The 24,065-nt window shown below is 47.4% G+C and overlaps 3 protein-coding genes across 16 annotated transcripts in view; all 3 read right to left on the bottom strand.

Annotated features, from left to right (window-relative positions):
• Positions 1–24,065, bottom strand: part of LOC310659076 (uncharacterized protein) — a 60,194-nt gene that overhangs the window by 899 nt on the left and 35,230 nt on the right. Inside the window, exons 5-7 of one of the 13 annotated variants that reach the window (XR_014502618.1) lie at positions 19,866–20,004; positions 7,221–7,631; positions 7,007–7,053 (exon numbers count right to left, since the gene is read on the bottom strand). The exons of 1 other annotated variant lie outside the window; for it this stretch is intronic. The gene's annotated coding sequence lies outside the window, so the exon portion shown is untranslated. Of the gene's footprint in view, positions 1–1,150; positions 2,273–2,571; positions 4,821–7,006; positions 7,632–7,800; positions 8,251–17,651; positions 17,761–17,929; positions 18,229–19,748; positions 20,005–21,159; positions 21,333–24,065 lie in introns of those variants that run through there. 11 more of the 13 variants (XR_014502619.1, XR_014502628.1, XR_014502617.1 and 8 more) reach the window with 11 other exon arrangements.
• LOC310659081 (uncharacterized protein) overlaps positions 1–24,065 on the bottom strand; it is a 59,229-nt gene that overhangs the window by 22,472 nt on the left and 12,692 nt on the right. Inside the window, exon 1 of one of the 2 annotated variants that reach the window (XM_083402066.1) lies at positions 22,159–22,308. The exons of the other annotated variant lie outside the window; for it this stretch is intronic. The gene's annotated coding sequence lies outside the window, so the exon portion shown is untranslated. Of the gene's footprint in view, positions 1–22,158; positions 22,309–24,065 lie in introns of those variants that run through there. 2 annotated transcript variants of the gene reach the window in all.
• Positions 13,009–17,245, bottom strand: LOC310658840 (uncharacterized protein; the record flags this gene model as incomplete). The annotated part of the gene is made up of 2 exons (XM_083401210.1): positions 13,009–14,027; positions 14,641–17,245. The coding sequence occupies one exon, from the start codon at positions 17,243–17,245 to the stop codon at positions 15,557–15,559; it is 1,689 nt and encodes a 562-aa protein (XP_083257336.1). The 3' UTR covers positions 13,009–14,027; positions 14,641–15,556.

Here is a 24,065-nt window from a genome sequence, read left to right as displayed (position 1 = left end):
CACACACACACACAATGCGCTCTGATCTGCGCTGCTCATTCACATCTGTTTTAGGCCCCCAGGCATTTACTGAAACGGTCTAGGTGCTGATTATTAAAATACTTGATGTTGTTGTTGTTTAGCTGTGTCTGACTCTTCGTGACCCCCTGGACCAGAACACGCCAGGCCCTCCTGTCTTCCACTGCCTCCCACAGTTTGGTCAAACTCATATCTTCGAGAACACTGTCCCACCATCTCATCCTCTGTCGTCCCCTTCTCCTTGTGCCCTCCATCTTTCCCAACATCAGGGTCTTTTCCAGGGAGTCTTCTCTTCTCATGAGGTGGCCAAAGTCTTGGAGCCTCAGCTTCAGGATCTGTCCTTCCAGTGACCACTCAGGGCTGATTTCTTTAAGAATGGATAGGTTGGATCTTCTTGCAGTCCATGGGATTCTCAAGAGTCTCCTCCAGCACCAGAATTCAAAAGCATCCATTCTTCGGCGATCAGCCTTCTTTATGGTCCAGCTCTCACTTCCATACATCACTACTGGGAAAACCGCAGCTTTAACTATACAGGCATTTGTTGGCAAAGTGAGGTCTCTGCTTTTTAAGATGCTGTCTAGGTTTGTCAAGTATTTGATAGTGGTTGCGTTTTTATATAGTTGAAGGGATTTAAGAGGGGGCTGTGAGCTATGTATGCTGCCCTCATACTGGAGCAGAGGGAAGAAGTTGCCCTGAAGAAGGGGCAGGCCAGCCTCTCCCAGCGGACAGACAGAAGTCCAAAGTTTGGAGCAATGAATAACCTGGTTCCTTTGGATCCCTGGGAGTCCCTTTCACTGAGACACTTTTCTGGAAGGGGCATCTGGAGGCTGCAAAACTTAAAGTGCAGGAAGCTTGTGGGGCACTAATGAAATTCTGCCTCATGGTGAGTGGACACTGATTAGAAGCTGTGCTGAAAATTAGGAGCTGAGCTGAGGGAAGTCTTTGGGGGAGGGGAGGGGGGGTTGGGGGGAAGCCGGCAAATAATGAAAATGATATGTTTGGATATGTTGTTGAATTGCTAATAAAAATATTTTTTTTAAAAAAATAAAAGTATATAAAAGAGTTTACTCACATTCTGTTCACAGAAGGATCCCAGAAGGCAGACTTAGGTTACAAAATATATACACCTGGAATCTATCCCATAAGGAGAGAGTTCCTTTGTCCTCTCAAGCAAGCATCTCAGGCTAAGGAGATGTTGCTGCTTCGAGGAATGGAGTCAGAGAGAGAGAGATGGCTGCCTCCCCTGTGCTCTTTTGTTACCTGCACAGGTGACGTCACGCCCACCTCTGGTCACATGTAGAGGAAGTTTGTCCCAGCCCAGGAGGAAACAGGATGTTCTGACTGGCTGGTCCAGACATCCCCTTTTATGTCCACTCTAGGAATGTTGTATTTGACTGCTCTGTGTTTCACACCCCACAGTTCAAAGAAAGAGAGATTGCAAGGAGCTGCAAAAAGAGCTCTCCAAACGAGGTGGATGGGCAGTAATTACAGTTCATTGTCAATGAGATCAAAGTGATGCATGTCGGGACAAAAATACCCCCCCCCTTAATATGTACAGGGGGTCTGAACCGGGTTTCTCTGTGTGCTCTAGGAGACCAGGGGAGAGGGGAGCTGGTCGCAGCAGGAGGGGGAGTCTCCCTGGATGCTTCAGCAGCCGGCCTCCTCTGGGTCTCCTGGCCCCCTCCTCTCCTCCCTCTGAGTCTCACCTGCCAGGTACTTCTCCCTTCCTTAAAATGCTGTTCAATACTTCTTTCAAGGGTGCAATCAGGGTTTGATTTAGTTTTTTTTATAATATTTTGCCGAAAATCCATCCTGTCCTGGGTTTTTGATTCTTTTATTACTCGTTGGATTTCGTCTTCTTCTATTGGCTCAGCCTCTCGGCCCTTTCACTTTGCACCAACCAATACTCAGCTTTACTTAAGAATACTTTAGCATTTATGTAGCACATTTAAAGCATTACAAAATGTAGCATATATTATCTCAGTAATCTAAGCAACGGCCCTGCAAGGCTGCCCAGTGTTATAATCCCCATGCATACGAAGAGTTGAGGTTGCAGGAAGAGGAGTTTGACTCACATCTCACACTTTAACTGCTACACTACATCAGTCCTCACAAATCCTTGCACTCCAGATCCTGAAAACAGCTCTGCGAGTTGTCAGAGGACTGCGCACCATCCTGTTCAAAACAAGGCAGCATGGGCAGTAAGCCCTCGTCAGCAGCCATTGCCAGAGATGTCTGTATGGGGAACGGTGGGCTGAGCATAACACACGGAGGCAGCTCAGAGGCATCCCTGCTGGTCGCTCGCTCCAAGGGAGGTGACATTCTACCCCAGGCTCTTTCTGTGAGAATGTTTAGGGAGGCAGGAGAGGATATATTCTTTTATGATATCCTTCCTAACTTGCGTTGGCAAGTTCTGTAACTTAGCAGAGTTGTTAAACAATCCCTCTTTTAAATTACACAGCAGTTAGCTAGTTGCAGGCTCGTCTGAGCCTCACTATTTAGGATTCCTGGTAAGATCCCTTTTTATATCCCTCCTAAAGGAATAGACACGACTATCTGATTAAAGTTAACATAAAACTTGTTTACTTACAATCATCCAGTTCACAATAAGATCCCTGAAGGCAGACTTAAGTTACATAACTCTATATATCGACATGAACTATCCCACAAAAATAGCACTATAACACAAAAAGGAGAAGAAGAAGATCACCCGAGACCTCAGAAAGAAATCATTGTTTTGGGGGAGAGTGGCATGGAACCATGCCTGAGTCAAAAGATTACAGAGCAAACACAGCGCCCTATTCACGCTTCATAAGAAGTTGGTTTGTTCCCATGAATTGTACCAGCGAGCTTCTTAACAGAATTTCATGTCCCCTTATAAAGTCACGTCCAGCAGTACCTTCATGCCCAAGCAGTCTCCTGTCTCAGATGCAAGCAGTCCCCTTGGCCAGCTACCACTGGATATCCGGCACCTTGTTTCCTTTTGCAAACCTCCCAGCCTCAGCAGTTCAAATTCCAGCCTACGCATGCACTTATGCGCACACACTTGTCGGGAACATGTTCTCTTTTATCCAGACCAGATAACTGTCAGCATTTAAAGGTGTAGTAGAAAGACGATAGAGAACAGGATGGAAGATGTTTAAGGTTCAATCCTAGGTACAGTTGGGGTGCCATCTTCCCCCCGTCTGCTCAGTCCCATGCAGAATACACCCAGGGAAGTGGAGTCAGGGGTCAGGACAGCAACATTATTTATGCATTGGGATTCGGCTGCAGAACTGCAGAGTTTACTAAGCACACTTGCTGGGGGAAAGTCTACACTAGCGTCCATCTGGCATACTTCTGGGCAAACATATGCAGGGTTTTATTGCAGGGTCTTCAGTAGTTTAGCCCTAAACTGAGGACGCCAAGAATTTTGGTTTGCTCCTTGGCGTATTGAGCTCCCAATTGCTGCTTGACGTCTCATGAAGCAAAGCTGCCACAAAGAACACGGAGCTCACGCCCACCTAACAATATGCTTGCCCTGACGAAGCCAGAAGGTGCTGGGTGTTTTCCCCCCTCCAAAATATTTATTGGTTTTCTCTTGTAATTTTGTTGTCGTTTAGTCGTTTAGTCGTGTCCGACTCTTCGTGACTCCATGGACCAGAGCACGCCAGGCTCTTATAATACATAAACATAAACACAGAAAAGAACATTACCTTTAACACAACATAAAAACTTAACAACAATAAAAATGCAAAAGATAAAAGGATATTTCCCCCCCTTCTTATTCCCTGGTATATTTACATTGCTAGAAGACTTCCTCGACACCTTCCAATCTGAATTTCATCATAACACATATTTAGCAGTTCCCAATTTCATATCTGAAACATCAATATCCTCTTCCATTACAAACCTCTTATCCTTACTTCCAAATGTAATCCATAATAATCATTATTATTGATCTTTCTCTATCCCTTAGCCTAATCTGTTACTTCTAGGAGTTTCTTAATTTATCTTATAGATTACCACTTGCGAAATCTTCAGCTCCTGCTTTCAATTACGACAAACAAGGCACAGGAGCCCTGCTTGGGGGGGGGCACATGAGGGCAACCTGACAGACAGAGCAACTCAAGAGGCAGCAGCTCAAGTGCACCCCCCCCCCAAGCAGCCAACTCTGCCCCCTCACTTGTTGGCTCGCCTGCCTCCGTTCCGCCCCATCCTCTTCCCCGCCTGCCTCCTCCAGCCGAGAGCGAGGTGGCAAAGGCGTGGGCACTGGGAAGGCCTGCCCCCCCCCCCCGCCACCGCTTTGGTTCACCTCTGGGCAGCGGAGTAAATCCACACCCCAATTAAATACCCAATCATAATATAATAAAAAAATAAAAAAAACAAGAATAAAAAAGATCAAATTATAGTCCAAATTGTATTTATTAATTTCTTGGGGCTCCCCACGGTCTGGATCTCTGGAGCAGATCTCCACATCTTAGTCCTGCTTATCCTTGTTCTTTCCATATTTTCCACATTTTGTTTCCATTTTTCCACATCTTGATATTTGTTGTTTAGTTGTTTAGTCGTGTCCGCCTCTTCGTGACTCCCTGGACCAGAGCACGCCAGGCCCTCCTGTCTTCCACTGCCTCCCGCAGTTTGGTCAGACTCATGCTGGTAGCTTCGAGAACACTGTCCCACCATCTCTTCCTCTGTCATCCCCTTCTCCTTGTGCCCTCCGTCTTTCCCAACATCAGGGTCTTTTCCAGGGAGTCTTCCCTTCTCATGAGGTGGCCAAAGTCTTGGAGCCTCAGCTTCAGGATCTGTCCTTCCAGTGAACACTCAGGATTTTTTTGGAAAATCAATAAAAATTATTAAAAATAAAATAAAATCCACAGCCCAGGATATTTCCCCTATCACCTCTTTTCCACCTGAGCCTTACCCCCATACCTAAAACCCAGACATCCTGCAGTGTGCCAGGATTTTGACTCCTGCCCTCAGGAAACAAAATAGCTCCCCCCCCCCCCGGTGCTTAGGTGCCCTGAGGGCTGCGCGGGACCCCCAATCCTTGAAATGAATAAGGGAGGGGCTCAGGAACCCTGAAGGGAGCAGGCGGGGAGGGGGCTGCACAGGGTCCAGAAGCTCCATCTCGCTGATTCCCCCCCCCATGAAGTTCCTTTAAGACCCCACGTTACAGGGGGCAGGCTCACCTGCAGCGAAACAAAATGCAGCTGCCCTGGCTGAGTGGAGCCAGGCTGGGGGGCACCGTGGGGACCCCAGAAATGTGTCCCTAGAAGAAATGTGCCTCCCCAGTTGGAGGCAGCCCTCCTTCTGAAACACCAAGAGAGTAAACGGACAGGAGAGGAGCAGAAGCGGAGTCCCCTCAAGATCCGTATTGGGACCTGTGGCTTTTCAACTTGTTCATAAATGATCTAGACTTAGGAGGGGGCAAAGTTTGCTGATGGCAGTAAATTGTCCCGGGGTTCATGAGTGAAGGTGGGCCCCCCAGGAGACTTCCCTGGCACCTGCAGCCCCTCCTTCGCTCTCTTGAAATTAGGCTTGGGGGGAAATCTCCCATTCAATTTCAGTATTTCATTTTTTTTTTAAAAAAAATAATATTTATTGAATATTTTATAATTATAAAAAAGACAATTAAAAAAACAATACATAAATCCAACAAACAATACATCAACAATAAAAAAGAATACAATACAGCAATACAACATAAAGAAAACAAAAACATTTAAACACACATCCAAATTTTATATCTATATCTTTCATTTACTTATTTCCTCGACTTCCTCACACCTCCCTTTCTTGGATTCTAGTTCAAATTAACTGGTTCAACAAATCCTTTCCCTCTTCTTCAATTTTTGTTCTATAATTTATCCTAACACAATTTAACTTTAAATTTTCCACTTTTGCACATTAACAATTTATATTCATATACTTCTTAATAACGCTTCTGCTAAAACCTTATAACTTCATTCCAACATTCTTCTAACATTCATTGATTTTGCAATATTTCTGTAAATATGCTTTAAATTTTTTCCAATCTTCCTCCATCGACTCTTCTCCCTGGTCTCAGATTCTGCCAGTCATCTCCGCCATCTCCATGTAGTCTATCAGTTTCATCTGCCATTCCTCCCGGGTGGGTAGCTCTTGTGTCTTCCAATACTTTGCGATGAGTATTCCTGCTGCTGTTGTGGCATACATAAAAAAGGTTCTATCCTTCCTTAACACCAATTGGCCAACCATGCCCAGGAGAAAGGCCTCTGGTTTCTTCAGGAAGGTATATTTAAATACCTTTTTCATTTCATTATATATCATCTCCCAGAAAGCCTTAATCCTTGGGCACGTCCACCAAAGGTGAAAGAAGGTACCTTCCGTTTCTTTACATTTCCAGCATTTATGCAGGGCAGGAGGCAGCGATGAAGTTCTGGGGAAGAAGCAGTGCTTGGAGATCATGTGGTGGGGGGTGTGTGTGACAGAGTTTGGTGCAAAAACCAAAAGTACTTTCATCTAAAATTATACTCACCATTGTGAGATGCTGCCTTCATTATTTCATTATTATACAGTTTTACATATAAACACCAGAACTTCACATATACCTCATGCTTTTAGGAATGATTTCCTGCTGAGTTCATTGCTCAGAGTGGACTCTGAGAGGAAGACGTCCCACACTCCATACATCTAAATGGGTTCTCCCATGTGAGAGTCCTGGGATGTTCCTTGATCACTCCATTATAAATAAAGCACTTTTTGCAATCTTTTCATTTAAACTGCTTCTCCTCTCTGAGTTTGTTGATGGTTTGTAGGGTTTCAACTCCTAAAGTTCTTTCTGTCCATAAGTCTGTTGATTTTGAACTTCCACTAAGAGTGAACCTCTATCTACTTTCCTGATATTTATACGGTTTGTCTTTTGTGTGAGTCTGTTGACACAAATCAAGGGTTCCACTCTGACTGCAGCTCCTTCCACAGTCCATACCTCCCCTGTGTGTTGCTGATGTTTTCTAAGATTTCCACTCAGAGTGAAGTATTTACTGTACTCCATACATTGAAATGGTTTCTCCCCTTGTGAGTCTGTTGATGTGATCTAAGCTTTCCATTATCACCAAAGTTCTTTCTGCACTCCATACATTTATATGGTTTTTCTCCTGTGTGAGTCCGTTGATGTTTCCTAAGGCTTCCATTTTCACTAAAGCTCTTTCCACACTCGATACATTTAAATAGTTTCTTACCGATGTGAGTCTGTTGATGTATTCTCAGGTTTCCACTATAACTGAAGCTCTTTCCACACTCCATGCATTGAAATGGTTTCTCCCCTGTGTGAGTCCGTTGATGTCTTCTAAGGCTTCCACTATCATTAAAGCTCTTCCCACACTCCCTGCACTTAAAACATTTTCTCTCTACGTGAGTCCGCTGGTGTGTTCTAAGTTTTGCATTGAAACAGAAGCTCTTTCCGCACTCCATACCTTTAAATGGGTTCTTTCTGTTTTGTGTTCATTGATGTGAACTATGTGTGCTCATTCAGTGAAGCATATTCCACATTTCACAATTTTAATGGCTATTTCTAATGAAACGAAAGGTGCCCTGTCCCCTGAAATTCTGTCTTCTCCATCACCTTTTTCAGAGTGGGCAGAAAGGAAATCCTGTTTGGGTTTCAGGAAAAAGAACACAGAAGAAAAAGGACACATCAGCCGCCATTAGCACCTTCTCCTATTGCAGCATCTCCTACATTCTCCCATGTCCTCCCCATGTTCCCACTTTTTGGGAAATGAAAATGGTATAATGTCGAATGATAGTAATGCATCAGCAAACTTTCATAATCCTCAATCATCTTTAATATCACAGCATGATCTTGGAATACCGTTGTCCTGTGGGACTGCCTTTCAAATCAAGTGGTTGCCCCCATTTCCACCTCTAGATCTTCATGAATCACCTGCACAGTCCCGCTGACCTCAGGAGGTCCATATGGACCATTTTGGGAGACCCAGGCCTTCATCTCTTCCAGGGACTTTGGTCTGGGTCAGTCAGAGAACTAGTGAGAAGGCTTGGTGCTTGGGGTCAGCTGAATGGGTGCTCAGGGAAGCTCCTGTTCTGGGAGATGGACCTCTGTCTACATGCCTTGCATTGCATGGAGAGAGCAGGAGAAGCAGATGGCACATGGGAATCCCAGGCGGAAACACCGACCCCAATGGTTCTTTATAATGATGATGTGCTGCCTGATCCTGTGCTTGCCTTCTGACAGAGCACTATCCTAATCTGGCACTGAAAAGCAGGATATTCAAGGCAAGGAGATAACAGTACTTAATGGTAGGTAGACATATTGGTCTGACACAGTTGAAGGGAGAGTGGGGGAGGGGCTGATCCCGGAGATCCAGCTGCAAAGTGGGTCCCGTCCCTCCTGCAAGGTTTGCATTGCAACATCCTCCCCTCCCCCACCCCACGAGCTTAGATCCCTCCGGGTTTTAGGTCTTGGTGCTGTTCAAACCCCCAAATCCCAGCTCTGACTCAGGCCAGGACAAGGACCGTGGACACAGGCACCGTCCATGCACAACAGCCAAGAGGCTCAGAAAAGCAGCCGATACAATTGGAGCCAGAAGCAGATTCCAAAATCTGAGGGCTCCCTCGGACAAGAAACAAGGAGACCAGCCAGGAATATGTTACGGAAATTACGGGGGGGGGCACATCTTTAAAGTTAAATATGACAAATATTATGCCTGAATATATCCTTCCAACTTGACAGCTCAGGGAAGTCACCTAGCTTTAAAATTAATATAAAATCATCTCCTTTCCCAGTTCCCCCCATTCCAAAGCTATTTCCTCCTTGCAAAAGGACTCCAGGAAGTTCCCAGAGGTGACAATTGCTGGGCTCATTGTTAGCCAAAGGAAACCAAATCTCATCCCCTGACTCGCCTCAGGCTCCAGACATGCAAAGGAACTTCTATTGTACTTTTGGGTGGTGGGCACTTAAGACATATTTGTCTATGCTCATCTTATACCTGAGTCTTGCCCCGCCATGTCTGCTTATGCTAATCTTGTACCAAGGACTTGTCTGGACATGTTTGCCAAGGTTAACCCCTCCCCTTTTGTGACCTGTCAGTGATGTAGCAATGATGCTGTACGAACTGTATTCTGGGATATGGTGGAAAACTTTTAAAAGTCCTTGTCACCCCATCCTCAGGGTGCAAAATTCCTCTTTGAACCTGTTGTGCAATAAACTTTGGTCTACAGCTATTTGCTCCGGTTGGCTGGACTCCTTCCTTTATTCCGCAGGGACCCGCGGACTCTGCCCGACCAGCTGGGGGACTGAGCAGCCTCGCACCTAGATTTTCCCCTAACAAATAGCAGAGCAAAAGAGCAGCCAGGAGGTTTGGTCTTGATTGAAGACTGTCACCACAGGACTCCCACCTGCCACCAGGTGGAACAAGATGGAAGCCCAGAACAAAAGAAGACCCCAACTTTTATTAGCTCCTAAGCCCCCATGCTACACCCCCAAGACTACATCATGATTACATCATGACTACATCATTGACACATCACAAAGAGGAGGGGTTGAGGGAGGAGTTGTGGTGGTAACCTGAGTGTCTTGTCGAGACCCAGTGTGGTGTAGTGGTTAAGGGCAGTGGACTCGTAATCTGGGGAACCGGGTTCGCGTCTCCGCTCCTCCACATGCAGCTGCTGAGTGACCTTGGGCCAGTCACACTTCTCTGAAGTCTCTCAGCCCCACTCACCTCACAGAGTGTTTGTTGTGGGGGAGGAAGGGAAAGGAGAATGTTAGCCGCTTTGAGACTCCTGAAGGGGAGTGATAAAGCGGGATATCAAATCCAAACTCTTCTTCTTCTTCTTCTTCTTCTTCTTCTTCTTCTTCTTCTTCTTCTTCTTCTTGTCACCTGTCCGGTTCCTCCCTTCCTCTCCCCATGATTACATTCCTGAGGACAAAGAGGAGTTCATGTGTTTCCTGAACACATGAATCCCAATCCCAAAGAAGAGCAGTGCCAAAGAATGCTCCACCTACCGTACAATTGTGCCCATTTCACACGTTATGCTTAAAATGGTTATGCTTAAAATGCTACAAGGCAGGCTTAAGCAGTATGTGGACCGAGAACTTCCAGAAGGATAAGCTGGATTTCAGAGGGACAGAGGAACCAGAGACCAAATTGCAAACATGCGCTGGATTATGGAGAAAGCTAGAAAACATTTTACTTCTGCTTCAGTGACTACACAAAATCCTTTGACTGTGTCCACCACAGCCAACGATGGCAAGTTCTTAAAGAAATGGGAGTGCCTGATCACCTCATCTGTCTCCTGAGAAATCTCTATGTGGGACAAGAAGCTACAGTTAGAACTGGATATGGAACAACTGATTGGTTCAAAATTGAGATAGGAGTATGACAAGGCTTTACATTGTCTCCCTGCTTATTGAATGTAAATGCAGAATTCATCATGCGAAAGGCTGGACTGGATGAATCCTGTAATAAAAAAATTAAGGTTGATACGGAAGGGGGGGCATGTTTGTCAACCCCCTTCCCAGAAGCCTTCAGAGGGTTTGAGGTGATGACCTCAAGGGCACCCGGCCGTACAAGGACCCCCCAGCCCCCTCACTCTTTTGCACTAAGCACCACGCAAAACCCAAGCCCCCAAATAAAGTGCCCTTTCCCTGGGTAGACCGGAGGAGCTAGTAGCGTATTTTATGAATGAACAGACTATTTGCCTACGGGAGCGTCCTGACCAATCAGCCTGCACCGAATGCAGCCTCCAGCCAATCAATACAATGCATTTGGTCCGCAGTGTCAGCTCTTGCAGGCCTCCTTTACCTTCGGACAAGCTGTTGACAGCTCCCTGATGGGAGAACAATGGACTGACACCTCGTATCCTTGCTAAGCCCATCCAAATTGATACAATGGATCAATTCGTTTCCCAAATGAGCTGCCACTGTTTTAAAGGGCTAAAAAAAATCCATAGAAAATCACCCGTACCACCGATTCTCTTGCTCAATTTCCTCAGGACTTCAAGACTGCCCAGTACCTTCCATAATCCCTCAAGCGGGAGGTCACGTACACCCAGGAAGGACCCCATTGATGCCAAATCACCCAGTCTAGCCCTTCCTCCAGGCTCGGCCGGGTGACAGACTATGCAAACTAAGACCCCATTGCCCTCTTACCACCGGTACTCAGAATGTGCCTTTCAACACATGTTCCAACTCTGCAGGATTCCCCCTCCCTCCTCCATATCTTAATCCTGTAGAACCCACCCCTTTTCTGATGTAATCGTGATGTAGCAATGGTGTAGTGATGATGCTTTTGAACTGTATCTGGGGTAATGGTGGGAAGTTTTAAAAGTTCATGTCACCCCATCCTCGGGGTTCAATCTCGCCTTGAACCTGTTGCACAACAAACGTGGATCTTCTCCAACTTGCTCCAGTCTCTGGCTGCGCTCCTTTTGTTCCGCAGGGACCCGCGGACTCACTCCGATGAGCCAGGTGGCAGAGCAGCCTCGCACCTGGATTTTCCGTAACAAGGTCTTATATATACAATAAATGTTCATAAATGTACCAACCAAGTGCATACATAGATATGTGGACCACATGTCTGGAGCAGCACAGGAAACCATTTAGACTCCCAAACTGACCAAATGTTTCCTCTGCAAGGAGGGAGGGGGTGAGGGAACCTTCCCATTGTCTCAGGAATTGGGAAATCACCATCTCAAAGGAATGGCCAGACTACCAGGAAAGGGAATCAGATAAGGCAATATCAGATAACCTGGCAGACAGGAAAAACGACAACATTCAAATTTCTGTTGTAGACCGCCTTTTCTGTGATGTAGGTATGATGTTTGTGGGGGGTGGTCTGGGGTTACGCCCCTTCTGTGATGTATGGAGGGGTGGTCTGGAGCTCCAGGGTACGGAATTTAAAATGTCTATATAAGGGCAGGCACGCCTTGGTTGGGGGTCCTCCTCAGGGGAGTACACTGTTGTAACAGATCAATCAAGATCAGGCTTACAAGCTGCTTTGCTTCTCAGTATTCTCTGGTTGCCTCTGTTGTTTTCTCCTACCGATGGAAAACCTACAAGGGACTCTATAAAGGGCTCTTGTGTCCCCCATAAGGGAAGAAGGGCAGCTTTGGTTTACAACAGATGGCACCCACCCCAGATGGGACCTTCGGCTGGCCGGATTCTGGGGGCAAGGAAGGACTGGTGGTCCAGCGCACACCAGGCCATTTGCCAGGAGGAGCCACCAGTCCTCTAGGGACCCCAGGGTCTGGAAAGAAGTGGAGTTCCAGCGGGGCTAACCAGAGGAAGCAATGCTTGATTAGGCCGGCCAGAGATTGATTTATTTTTAACATAATCTTTATTGATTTAAACTACACACATATGCAAAGAATTTACAATCTTATACTGCAAAAAGGACAATTAAGAAAAAGCAATTAAGAAAAAAGGAAAGAAGAAAATACAGAAAAAGAAAGAAAAAGCAGATTTATGTGCATGAAAAAACTTAATCTTTCTAATTAAATAAAAAAGACTTCTGACAAAACAAGTCTTCCAATCATTCTCATTCCAATTCTCGTGGCCTTCCAAGTCTATTAGGTCCATATCCTTTAGTGTAATGCAGTCTTTTCTCCAAACCAATCCTGCCGCCTCATGGTAGAATTCCAAATCTGGCAATGCAAAACCTCCTCTCTCCTTTTGATCTGTTAATAACTGGTGTTTAATTCTCGGTTTCTTTCCACTCCATATAAATCTAGATATTTCCATTTTCCACTCCCTAAAACAATTCATTTCTCCTAAAATGGGCCTTGTTTGGAATAAGAAAATCATTTTGGGGAGGATATTCATTTTCACAACCGAGACTCTTCCCCAGAGTGAGAGATGGAGTTTGGTCCAGGTTTTCATATTTTTTAAAATTTCTTTCCATATTTTACTATAATTATCCTCCTATACATTTATACTTTTTTTTGAAATCCAGATCCCTAGGTATTTAACCTTATATTTATTTTCCAGGCCTGTTTTTTTCTTGAAGTTCTCCCCCCCCCCATTGTGAGGCTTTTTAGTAATTTAGTTTTTTGGTGGTTTATTTTCAGCCCCAGGCCGGCCATAAATTAATCTAGCAAAAGACCCTGGGATGGCCAGGAGCAGCTCATGCGGACGTGAGTCTAGGAATGGAGAAGATTGTGGGCGGGATTCTCTGAAACACCCAGCAACCCAGATTCTCATCCTTTGCTGTCTCTTTTGCTTACGGTCTTCACTCCCAGCCTTCCTGGCAAGAGGTAGCTAGGAGGGGGAGGGGAGAATGGGAGACTTGGGGTTCTGCAATTAGAGAGGCAATTAACTGCAAGGGGAGAACGCCAATCAAAGCTCTCATTCCCTGTCGGGGAACCTGAGATCTGAAAGTTTACCTTTTCCCCAAGGAAGACGCCCCAATGCTGGTCCAATGGCCAGTTTGGATAGCAAGGGACTTGGGCTCAGTTTCCGATTTCTCTTTTTCTCGTAAATGCAGCTGCACCGGCAGCACCAAGATCCGGAAGGAAGGGACTGGTGCGCGTTAGAGCGCAAGGGCGTTTCCAGTTCCTTTCCGTTCTCTCTGGAGCAGCCGGATTTAGCACTGGGCTGCCAGGCGTCCAATGGAAAGGGACTCTTTTCCCTAGAGTGTAAGAGGCAGAAAAGGGTGCTGGGACCCCATGGTAAGTAAAGGGAGGGAGAAGGACTTTGTAGAGTCCTTCGTAGAGAAGACGGACAACTGTCAGGTCAGGAAAGACCTGGGAAAAGGCTAGCAGGGTTTTGTTTTGGCTTTGGTTGAAAAATGGGATCCCCACATTCTAAGAGTTCTAACCGCCAGACACAAAGGCATGTGCTGGTCGCAGCAGGAGGGGGAGTCTCCCTGGATGCTTCAGCAGCCGGCCTCCTCTGGGTCTCCTGGCCCCCTCCTCTCCTCCCTCTGAGCCTGAACTGCTCTCTGCCCCAGACTCCTCCTGCTCACGAAACCCTGTTTCCTCCTCAGCTTGCAACATCTCCGCTTCCGGTCTGCTCCCTTTTCTCCCTCTTTCGGCTCATCGCCATCCCACCACCAGCAAGGCAGCCCTCCTTCTGAAACACCAAGAGAGTAAACAGACAGTTCTCTGAATGGAGAGGAGCAGAAAGCGGAGTCCCCTCAAGATCAGTATTGGGACCTGTGGCTTTTCAGCTTGTTCATAAATGATCTAGACTTAGGAGGGAGCAGGGAGGGGGCAGTTTGCTGATGGCAGTAAATTGTCCAGGGTTGTTCAAACAGAGAGAGATTGCAAGGAGCTCCAAAAGGACTTCTTCAAAGGGAGTGAATGGACAGAAAATACAGCTCATTGTCAATGAGATTAAAGTGGTACACGTGTGTGTGGGGGGGGGGGACACCATATTAATATCATGTACAGGCTCATGGGGTCTCAACTGGATTTCCCTCTGTGCTCTAGGAGACTAGGGGAGAGGGGAGCTGGTCGCAGCAGGAGGGGGAGTCTCCCTGGAAGCTTCAGCAGCCGGCCTCCTCCGGGTCTCCTGGCCCCCTCCTCTCCTCCCTCTGAGTCTGAACAGCTCTCTGCCCCAGACTCTTCCCGCTCACTAAACCCTGTTTCCTCCTCAGCTTGCAAAATCTCCCCATCCGGTCTGCTCCCCTTTCTCCCTCTTTCGGCTCATCCCCCCACCAGTCCCCAGGCTCTGAGCCTTCTTCCCTTGTGGGTCCCCCAACTGGTGACTCCCCCCCCTCACCAGCCAGTCCATGACAACAGCAGCAGCTACAACACTGTGGTCCTCTGGTAGGAAAACTCCCAAGTAGCATGAGTGAATAAAAACTTCTGGGATTATGGAAAAATACTATCTTCCTCAAACCCCAGAATGAGCAGGAGCTCTGGGGTTGCCCCATGGGGTTCATGAGTGAAGATGGGCCCCCCAAAAGACTTCCCTGGTACCTGCAGCCCCTCCTTCCCCCTCTTGAAATTAGGCTGGGGGGGGAAATCCCCCATTCACTTTCAGTATTTCAAGTTTTCTTCAGAACGCGCAGGAGGCAGCGATGACGTTCTGGTGAAGAAGCAGTGCTTGGAGATCGGGGGGGGGGGGAGACAGAGTTTGGTGCAAAAACCAAAAGTACATTCATCTAAAATTATGCTCACCATTGTGAGATGCTGCCTTCATTATTTCATTATTATACAGTTTTACGTATAAACACCAGAACTTCACATATACCTCATGTTTTTAGGAATGATTTCCTGCTGAGTTCATTGCTCAGAGTGGACCCTGAGAGGAAGACGTCCCACACTCCAAACATCTAAATGGGTTCTCCCATGTGAGAGTCCTGGGATGTTCCTTGATCACTCCATTATAAATAAAGCACTTTTTGCAATCTTTTCATTTAAACTGCTTCTCCTCTCTGAGTTTGTTGATGGTTTGAAGGGTTTCAACTCCTAAAGTTCTTTCTGTCCATAAGTCTGTTGATTTTGAACTTCCACTAAGAGTGAACCTCTGTCTACTTTCCTGACATTTATATGGTTTGTCTTTTGTGTGAGTTTGTTGACATAAATCAAAGGTTCCACTCTGACTGAAGCTCCTTCCTCAGTCCATACATTTAAATGGTTTCATCTCTGTGTGAGTCTGTTGATATTGTCTAAGGCTTCCACTCTGAGTGAAGTGTTTACTGTACTCCATATATTGAAATGGTTTCTCCCCTGTGTGAGTCCGTTGATGTGTTCTAAAGTTTGCACTCTGAGTGAAGCTCTTTCCACACTCCATACATTCATATGGTTTCTCCCCTGTATGAGTCCGTTGATGTTTTTTAAGTGTTCCACTCTGACTGAAGTCCTTTCCACACTCGATGCATTTAAATGGTTTCTCCCCTGTGTGAGTCCGTTGATGTGTTCTAAGGTTTGAACTTGAACTGAAGTCCTTTGCACATTCCATGCATTTAAATGGTTTCTCTCCTGTGTGAGTCCGTTGATGTTGTCTAAGGTCTCCACTCTGACTGAAGCTCTTTCCACACTCCATGCATTTAAATGGTTTCTCCCCTGTGTGAGTCCGTTGATGTGATCTAAGGTTTGCACTTGAACTGAAGTCCTTTGCACATTCCATGCATTTAAATGGTTTCTCTCCTGTGTGAGTCCGTTGATGTTGTCTAAGGTCTCCACTCTGACTGAAGCTCTTTCCACACTCCATGCATTTAAATGGTTTCTCCCCTATGTGAGTCCGTTGATGTATTCTAAGGCTTCCACTATCACTAAAACTCTTTCCACACTCCATGCATTCAAATGGTTTCTCCCCTGTGTGAGTCCGTTGATGTCTTCTAAGGTTTCCACTATCACTAAAACTCTTTCCACACTCCATACATTTAAATGGTTTCTCCCCTGTGTGAGTCTGTTGATGTCTTCTAAGGGTTGAACTTGAACTGAAGTCCTTTGCACACTCCATGCATTTAAATGGTTTCTCTCCTGTGTGAGTCCGTTGATGTGATCTAAGGTGTGCACTCGTACTGAAGTCCTTTGCACATTCCATGCATTTAAATGGTTTCTCTCCTGTGTGAGTCCGTTGATGTGATCTAAGGTGTGCACTCTGACTGAAGTCCTTTCCACACTCCATGCATTTAAATGGTTTCTCCCCTGTGTGAGTCCGTTGATGTTGCCTAAGGTCTCCACTCTGACTAAAGCTCTTTCCACACTCCATGCATTCAAATGGTTTCTCCCCTGTGTGAGTCCGTTGATGTCTTCTAAGTCTTCCACTATCACTAAAACTCTTTCCACACTCCATGCATTTAAATTGTTTCTCTCCTGTGTGAGTCCGTTGATGTGATCTAAGGTGTGCACTCGTACTGAAGTCCTTTGCACACTCCATGCATTTAAATGGTTTCTTCCCTGTGTGAGTCCGTTGATGTTGTCTAAGGTGTCCACTCTGACTGAAGTCCTTTCCACACTCCATGCATTTAAATGGTTTCTCCCCTGTGTGAGTCCGTTGATGTTGCCTAAGTTTTCCATTATCACTAAAGCTCTTTCCACACTCCATGCATTCAAATGGTTTCTCCCCTGTGTGAGTCCGTTGATGTCTTCTAAGGCTTCCACTATCACTAAAACTCTTTCCACACTCCATACATTTAAATGGTTTCTCCCCTGTGTGAGTCCGTTGATGTGATCTAAGGTTAGAACTATCACTAAAGCTCTTTCCACAATCAATACATGTATATTGTTTCTCCCCTGTGTGAGTCTGTTTGTGCAATTTAAGGTTTCCACTTTGACTGAAGTTCTTTCCACACTCCATGCATTTAAATGGTTTCTCCCCTGTGTGAGTCCGTTGATGTTGCCTAAGTTTTCCATTATCACTAAAGCTCTTTCCACACTCCATACATTGAAATGGTTTCTCCCCTGTGTGAGTCCATTGATGTCTTCTAAGGCTTCCACTATCATTAAAGCTCTTTCCACACTCCATACATAAATATAGTTTTTCCCCTGTGTGAGTCCGTTTGTGCAATTTAAGGTTTCCACTCTGACTGAAATTCTTCCCACACTCCCTGCACTTAAAACATTTTCTCTCTGTGTGAGTCCGCTGGTGTGTTCTAAGTTTTGCATTGAAACAGAAGCTCTTTCCGCACTCCATACCTTTAAATGGGTTCTTTCCTTTTTGTGTTCGTTGATGTGAACTAGGTGTGCTCATTCAGTGAAGCATATTCCACATTTCACACATTTTAATGTCTATTCCTAATGAAACGAAAGGTGCCCTGTCCCCTGCAATTCTGTCTTCTCCGTCACCTTTTCAGGGTGGGCAGAAAGGAAATCCTGTTTGGGTTTCAGGAAAAAGAACACAGAAGAAAAAGGGCACATCAACCGCCATTAGCACCTTCTCTTATTGCAACATCTCCTACATTCTCCCATGTCCTACCCATGTTCCCACTTTTTAGGAAATGAAAATGGTATAATGTCGAATGATAGTAATGCATCAGCAAACTTTCATAATCCTCAATCATCTTTAATATCACAGCATGATCTTGGAATACCGTTGTCCTGTGGGACTGCCTTTCAAATCAAGTGGTTGCCCCCATTTCCACCTCTAGATCTTCATGAATCACCTGCACAGTCCCGCTGACCTCAGGAGGTCCATATGGACCATTTTTGGGAGACCCAGGCCTTCATCTCTTCCAGGGACTGTGGTCTGGGTCAGTCAGAGAACTAGTGAGAAGGCTTGGTGCTTGGGGTCAACTGAATGGGTGCTCAGGGAAGCTCCTGTTCTGGGAGATGGACCTCTGTCTACATGCCTTGCATTGCATGGAGAGAGCAGGAAAAGCAGATGGCACATGGGAATCCCAGGCGGAAACACCGACCCCAATGGTTCTTTATAATGATGATGTGCTGCCTGATCCTGTGCTTGCCTTCTGACAGAGCACTATCCTAATCGGGCACTGAAAAGCAGGATATTCAAGGCAAGGGGATAACAGTACTTAATGGTAGGTAGACATATTGGTCTGACACAGTTGAAGTAAAAAAATGGTCCAGTAGCACCTTAGGGTCTTAGGAGAAAAGCAATGACAAACCTAGACAGCGTCTTAAAAAGCAGAGACATTACCTTGCCAACAAAGGTCCTGTCAGGGAACTGCCATCGGAACTGGAGGCGGAGAGGAGGCTCCAGAGGGATGGCGGAGAGGGTCCAAGCAGGGAGAGAGGTAGCCCATCTGCAGGGAAAGGAAATCAGCGTAACACCAGTGGAGAAGGGGGGCAGATGGGGGAATCGGAGAGGGGGCTCCAGGACTCTTCGCCGGAGACCAGCGGAGAGGGCACGAGTACTCCACTCCCCACACCCACTTTGCGCAGAAGACTTCCACGCAGGCAAAGTAGGAGAAGACTGGGCGTCAAACAGCTTCTATGCTGGAAGAGGTTCACGAAATGCCCACTGACGGATTCTGCCAGCGACTGAGGCAGCCACGAACTGAAGGCTGTCCAGACAGAAAGGGTTCAACCAGGCAACCTAGCCAGGAGTAACGGCAACTTACGCACGAGCAACCCCAGAACCATTACAGGTCCGTATAGTTAAAGCTATGGTTTTCCCAGTAGTGATGTATGGAAGTGAGAGCTGGACTATAAAGAAGGTTGATCGCCGAAGAATGGATGCTTTTGAATTCTGGTGCTGGATGAGATTCTTGAGAGTCCCACGGACTGCAAGAAGATCAAACCTCTCCATTCTTAAGGAAATCAGCCCTGAGTGCTCACTGGAAGGACAGATCCTGAAGCTGAGGCTCCAGGACTTTGGCCACCTCATGAGAAGAGAAGACTCCCTGGAAAAGACCCTGATGTTGGGAAAGATGGAGGGCCCAAGGAGAAGGGGACGACAGAGGACGAGATGGTTGGATAGTGTTTTCGAAGCTACCAGCATGAGTTTGACCAAACTGCGGCAGGCAGTGGAAGACAGGAGTGCCTGGCGTGCTCTGGTCCAGGGGGTCACGAAGAGGCAGACACGACTAATTGACTAAAAAACAACAACAACAACAGCAATTTAGGGACCAACTAAGTTTGTTCTAGGTATAAGCTTTCGTGTGCTTGCACACTTCTTCATATAGTGATGGGTAGTGGGAGATGGTAGTAGGAGTACCTTCTGAGAAAAACCCCACCCCACCCTCCCACGATATACAAGGGTCTGGTGACATCTGTGTCGGTGTATCTGAAGAAGTGTGCATGCACACAAAAGCTTATATCTAGAACAATCATAGTTGGTCTCTAAGGTTCTACTGGACTATTTTTTATTTCAACTGCATCAGACCAACACGGCTACCTACCTGCATCTAGATGTCATGGGGTGTTGGGGAGCTGTAGTTCCTCTGGTGGGGGACATGTCTTGCACCTCCTGGGGTCATTTTTCCACCCCTGGTCCCCACCCTGCACTCAGCTCTCACCTGTGGCTTCCAGAAGCTGTCAGCATGCAACAGGGGTTCAAGCAATGGCTTCAACCGGCTGGCTAACCCAGGTGAGGAGAGCTGATGGGTCTCAAATCCTTGGGGGGCTGGGGAATTCTGCTGCACCTGAAGTCAAGCCCTGGTGGATGGAGAGGAGGAGAACAACCGTGAATCCCACAGTCCAGAAGGCAGATTCTGCCCGTGCGGAAGAGGAACGTGAAGGGCAGGTGGGGCACGTCCACCTGGAGGCTTGTTATCTAGTCCCAGGGTTACTCTGACATTGCATTGTATAGAAATTGCAGTATTGAAATGCGCCTGCTCCCACTTCCTATTCTGCTATTACTCTACTCTGCTTGTCTGTTTCTTACTTGAGTGCTGTTTTGGTAGGCTAAGTCAGGGTTTCAGTGAGAGTTACCTTTTTGCTATTTTTTGGGTCCTGTTATGCTTATCTGTCTTCAGTAACAAATTTCTCAGCTGAATTGTTTTTTTGCTGCCTCTGAGTGTTTTCTCCTACTCTGCTAACTATACATCCACCATTATGGAGGAGCAAGATCTGCAACCCAAAGCCCTCAGCAGCCTCGGCCCTGTGGACCTGAAGGAGCATCTTCACCCCCATCGCTCAGTCCGGACAGGGAGGTCCGCCTCCGAGGGTCTTCTGCTGGTTCCCTTGCTGTTAGAAGTGAAGTTCCAGGGAACCAGGCAGAGGGCCTCCTGCACCCGGGGCAAGGCAAGTAATTTGCGCCCCCTAACCCGTGGATTTTAGCACTGCGAGCGCGCGCCCCCCCCCGATGTTGCGGCCGGTGCGGCCGGCCCCCCCTGCACCCCCCACGCTACGCCACTACCTATATGTACTGTAAGCTGCCCAGAGTGGCTGGGGGAAAAGACGAATACTAGAACTTCTAGAGTGGTACCTCAGGTTACAGACGCTTCAGGTTACAGACTCCGCTAACCAAGAAATAGTACCTTTTGTTAAGAACTTTGCTTCAGGATGAGAACAGAAATCGCACGGCGGCGGCAGGAGACCCCATTAGCTGAAGTGGTACCACAGGTTAAGAACAGTTTCAAGTTAAGAACGGACCTGCAGAACGAATTAAGTTCTTAACCTGAGGTACCACCGTACTATTATTATTATTATGAGATTTTTTGTAGTTATTTTGGAATTCGTACTGCAATATCAGCTCATGAAATGTTATGGGTGGAGAAAATCACAGGGTTGCCGTACATTATAATCCCACCCACGACTTCTCATTCACATACAGTCTGTAAATATGGGGTGGGGGGGCACACACTTCACCTGTGCTAATACTGTCAGTCTTTGGCCTGCACAGGCACACCCGGTGTGTAGAGCCTCCAGCCCCAGGCACTGTCTATCAGGAAAATGGGTCCTTTGACTGGGAAGATTCATGCAGTCGCTGTCATCCGATGATGATGGATTGTATCTCAGCTCGTCAGTCACTCTGACATTGCCTACAAAGAATAAGAGGAACAGAAATGCTCTTGAGGTGCAGCTTCTATATGAATCCTGAGAGCCATTCCATGGACTCTGATGACAGGTGCACATTATCCTCATCCTCAGTGGAAAAGACAATAAAGATGGAAGCCTGAGAGAGAGGAAAAGGTTTCTGGCTGCTTCCTGGGTGGGATTGCGGAAACCAAGAGCCGCTTCTGAGAAGGCCTCTCCCCTCCCCTCTTCCTCTGGGATTTCCTCTCCTCTCCAGGGGGAGCAATGGTTGGACTGGGCAGAATTGTTGCGTCTGGACAGGGCAGGGGCTTGTGGGGTGGAAGGAGGATGGAGGTTGCAGGAAGGAAGGGTGGGGGGACAGGACCCCCCACTTTCCAGGGATCCGTCTTAGGTCGTCTTGAAGGGGGGGGGTCATTCCTGGGCGGGAGGGAGCAGCCAAGGCGGCCCCTCCGGAGATTCCCTAAGGAAGCCACGATGGAGACCCCCACCAAGACTGGTCTTCCTATCTCCCCCCCCCAATGCTGCCCTTCCTTGCCCCAGGGATGCTCCTCCCCCCGCCCCTGCCCCCCCCCCATCCCGGGGTCTCCCCTGCACCCAGAGGCCCCCTTGGCTCACCCCTCGCCATCTCTCCCTCCCTATTGCCCCCCCAAGACGAGATGGGGAGGAACAGGGGGGTCTCTATCTCTTCTCCACGCCCCAGGGAGTCCTCGTGGGTGGGCGCCCCATTCCCGCTTCTCCGCAGCACGCGTGCCGGGATCCAGGCCCCACGGAAGGCGCTTGGGGAGCTGGAGGGGTCTCTGGGTCCTTTTCTGCCCCCCGCGACCCCTTTACCTCTTTGTCCTCGCTCCCGATTCTCCTTTCCTGCAACATCCACCGGGGGGGGGATTTACCTGCCGCCCCTCCTCCCCTTTCCGAAAGCCCCCCCCCCCCCTAGAGCTACGGCGCAGAGCAGCAATCCGGAGTGGAAGCTCCACTTGCGGGAGAAGCTCACCCCCCCCCCCCCCATTCCCGGAGCAGAAGCCGGATTGGAGAATGAGAAGGAAGGGGTGGGATGTTTGGGGGCGGGATCTGGGACTGTGGGGGCGGGGTGAGAGGAGGATGTGCCGGGAGGGGAGGAATTAAGGGGGGAGAAGGTTTCCCCCTCCCCTTTTCCTTTAGTGGATCAGGAGGGCGGGGGAGGGGCTGATCCCGGAGATCCAGCTGCAAAGTGGGTCCCGTACCCCTAGAAGGTTTGCATTACAAAATGCTCCCCTCCCCCTCGCCATGAGCTTAGATCCCTCCGTGTTTTAGGTCTTGGTGCTGTTCAAACCAGGAACGGGGGGGGCAGTTAAACGACTCCCCCCAAATCCCAGCTCTGACTCAGGCCAGGACAAGGACCGTGGACACAGGCACCGTCCATGCACAACAGCCAAGAGGCTCAGAAAAGCAGCCGATACAATTGCAGCCAGAAGCGGATTCCAAAATCTGAGGGCTCCCTTGGACAAGAAACAAGGAGACCGGCCAGGAATATGTTACGGAAATTACGGGGGGGGGGCACATCTTTAAAGTTAAATATTACAAATATTATGCCTGAATGTATCCTTCCAACTTGACAGCTCAGGGAAGTCACCTAGCTTTAAAAATAATATAAAATCATCTCCTTTCCCAGTTCCCCCCATTCCAAAGCTATTTCCTCCTCGCAAAAGGACTCCAGGAAGTTCTCAGAGGTGACAATTGCTGGGCTCATTGTTAGCCAAAGGAAACCAAATCTCATCACCTGACTCGCCTCAGGCTCCAGACATGCAACTTTTATTAGCTCCTAATCCCCCATGCTACACCCGCAAGACTACATCATGATTACATCATGACTACATCATTGACACATCACAAAGAGGAGGGGTTGAGGGAGGAGTTGTGGTGGTAACCTGAGTGTCTTGTCGAGAGCCAGTGTGGTGTAGTGGTTAAGGGCAGTGGACTCGTAATCTGGGGAACCGGGTTCGCGTCTCCGCTCCTCCACATACAGCTGCTGAGTGATCTTGGGCTAGTCACACTTCTCTGAAGTCTCTCAGCCCCACTCACCTCACAGAGTGTTTGTGGGGGGGAGGAAGGGAAAGGAGAATGTTAGCCGCTTTGAGACTCCTGAAGGGGAGTGATAAAGCGGGATATCAAATCCAAACTCCTCTTCTTCTTCTTCTTCTTCTTCTTCTTCTTCTTCTTCTTGTCACCTGTCCGGTTCCTCCCTTCCTCTCCCCATGATTACATTCCTGAGGACAAAGAGGAGTTCATGTGTTTCCTGAACACATGAATCCCAATCCCAAAGAAGGGCAGTGCCAAAGAATGCTCCATCTATCGTACAATTGCGCCCATTTCACACGCTAGCAAGGTTATGCTTAAAATGCTACAAGGCAGGCTTAAGCAGTATGTGGACCGAGAACTTCCAGAAGGGCAAGCTGGATTTCAGAGGGACAGAGGAACCAGAGACCAAATTGCAAACATGCGCTGGATTATGGAGAAAGCTAGAAAACATTTTACTTCTGCTTCAGTGACTACGCAAAATCCTTTGACTGTGTCCACCACAGCCAACGATGGCAAGTTCCTAAAGAAATGGGAGTGCCTGATCACCTCATCTGTCTCCTGAGAAATCTCTATGTGGGACAAGAAGCTACAGTTAGAACTGGATATGGAATAACTGATTGGTTCAAAATTGAGATAGGAGTATGACAAGGCTTTACATTGTCTCCCTGCTTATTGAACGTAAA

This window comes from Podarcis tiliguerta, assembly GCF_965153285.1.
Source record: "Podarcis tiliguerta genome assembly, chromosome: 10".
Classification (NCBI taxonomy): domain Eukaryota; kingdom Metazoa; phylum Chordata; class Lepidosauria; order Squamata; family Lacertidae; genus Podarcis; species Podarcis tiliguerta.
This window is presented reverse-complemented; position numbering and strand designations above follow the sequence as displayed.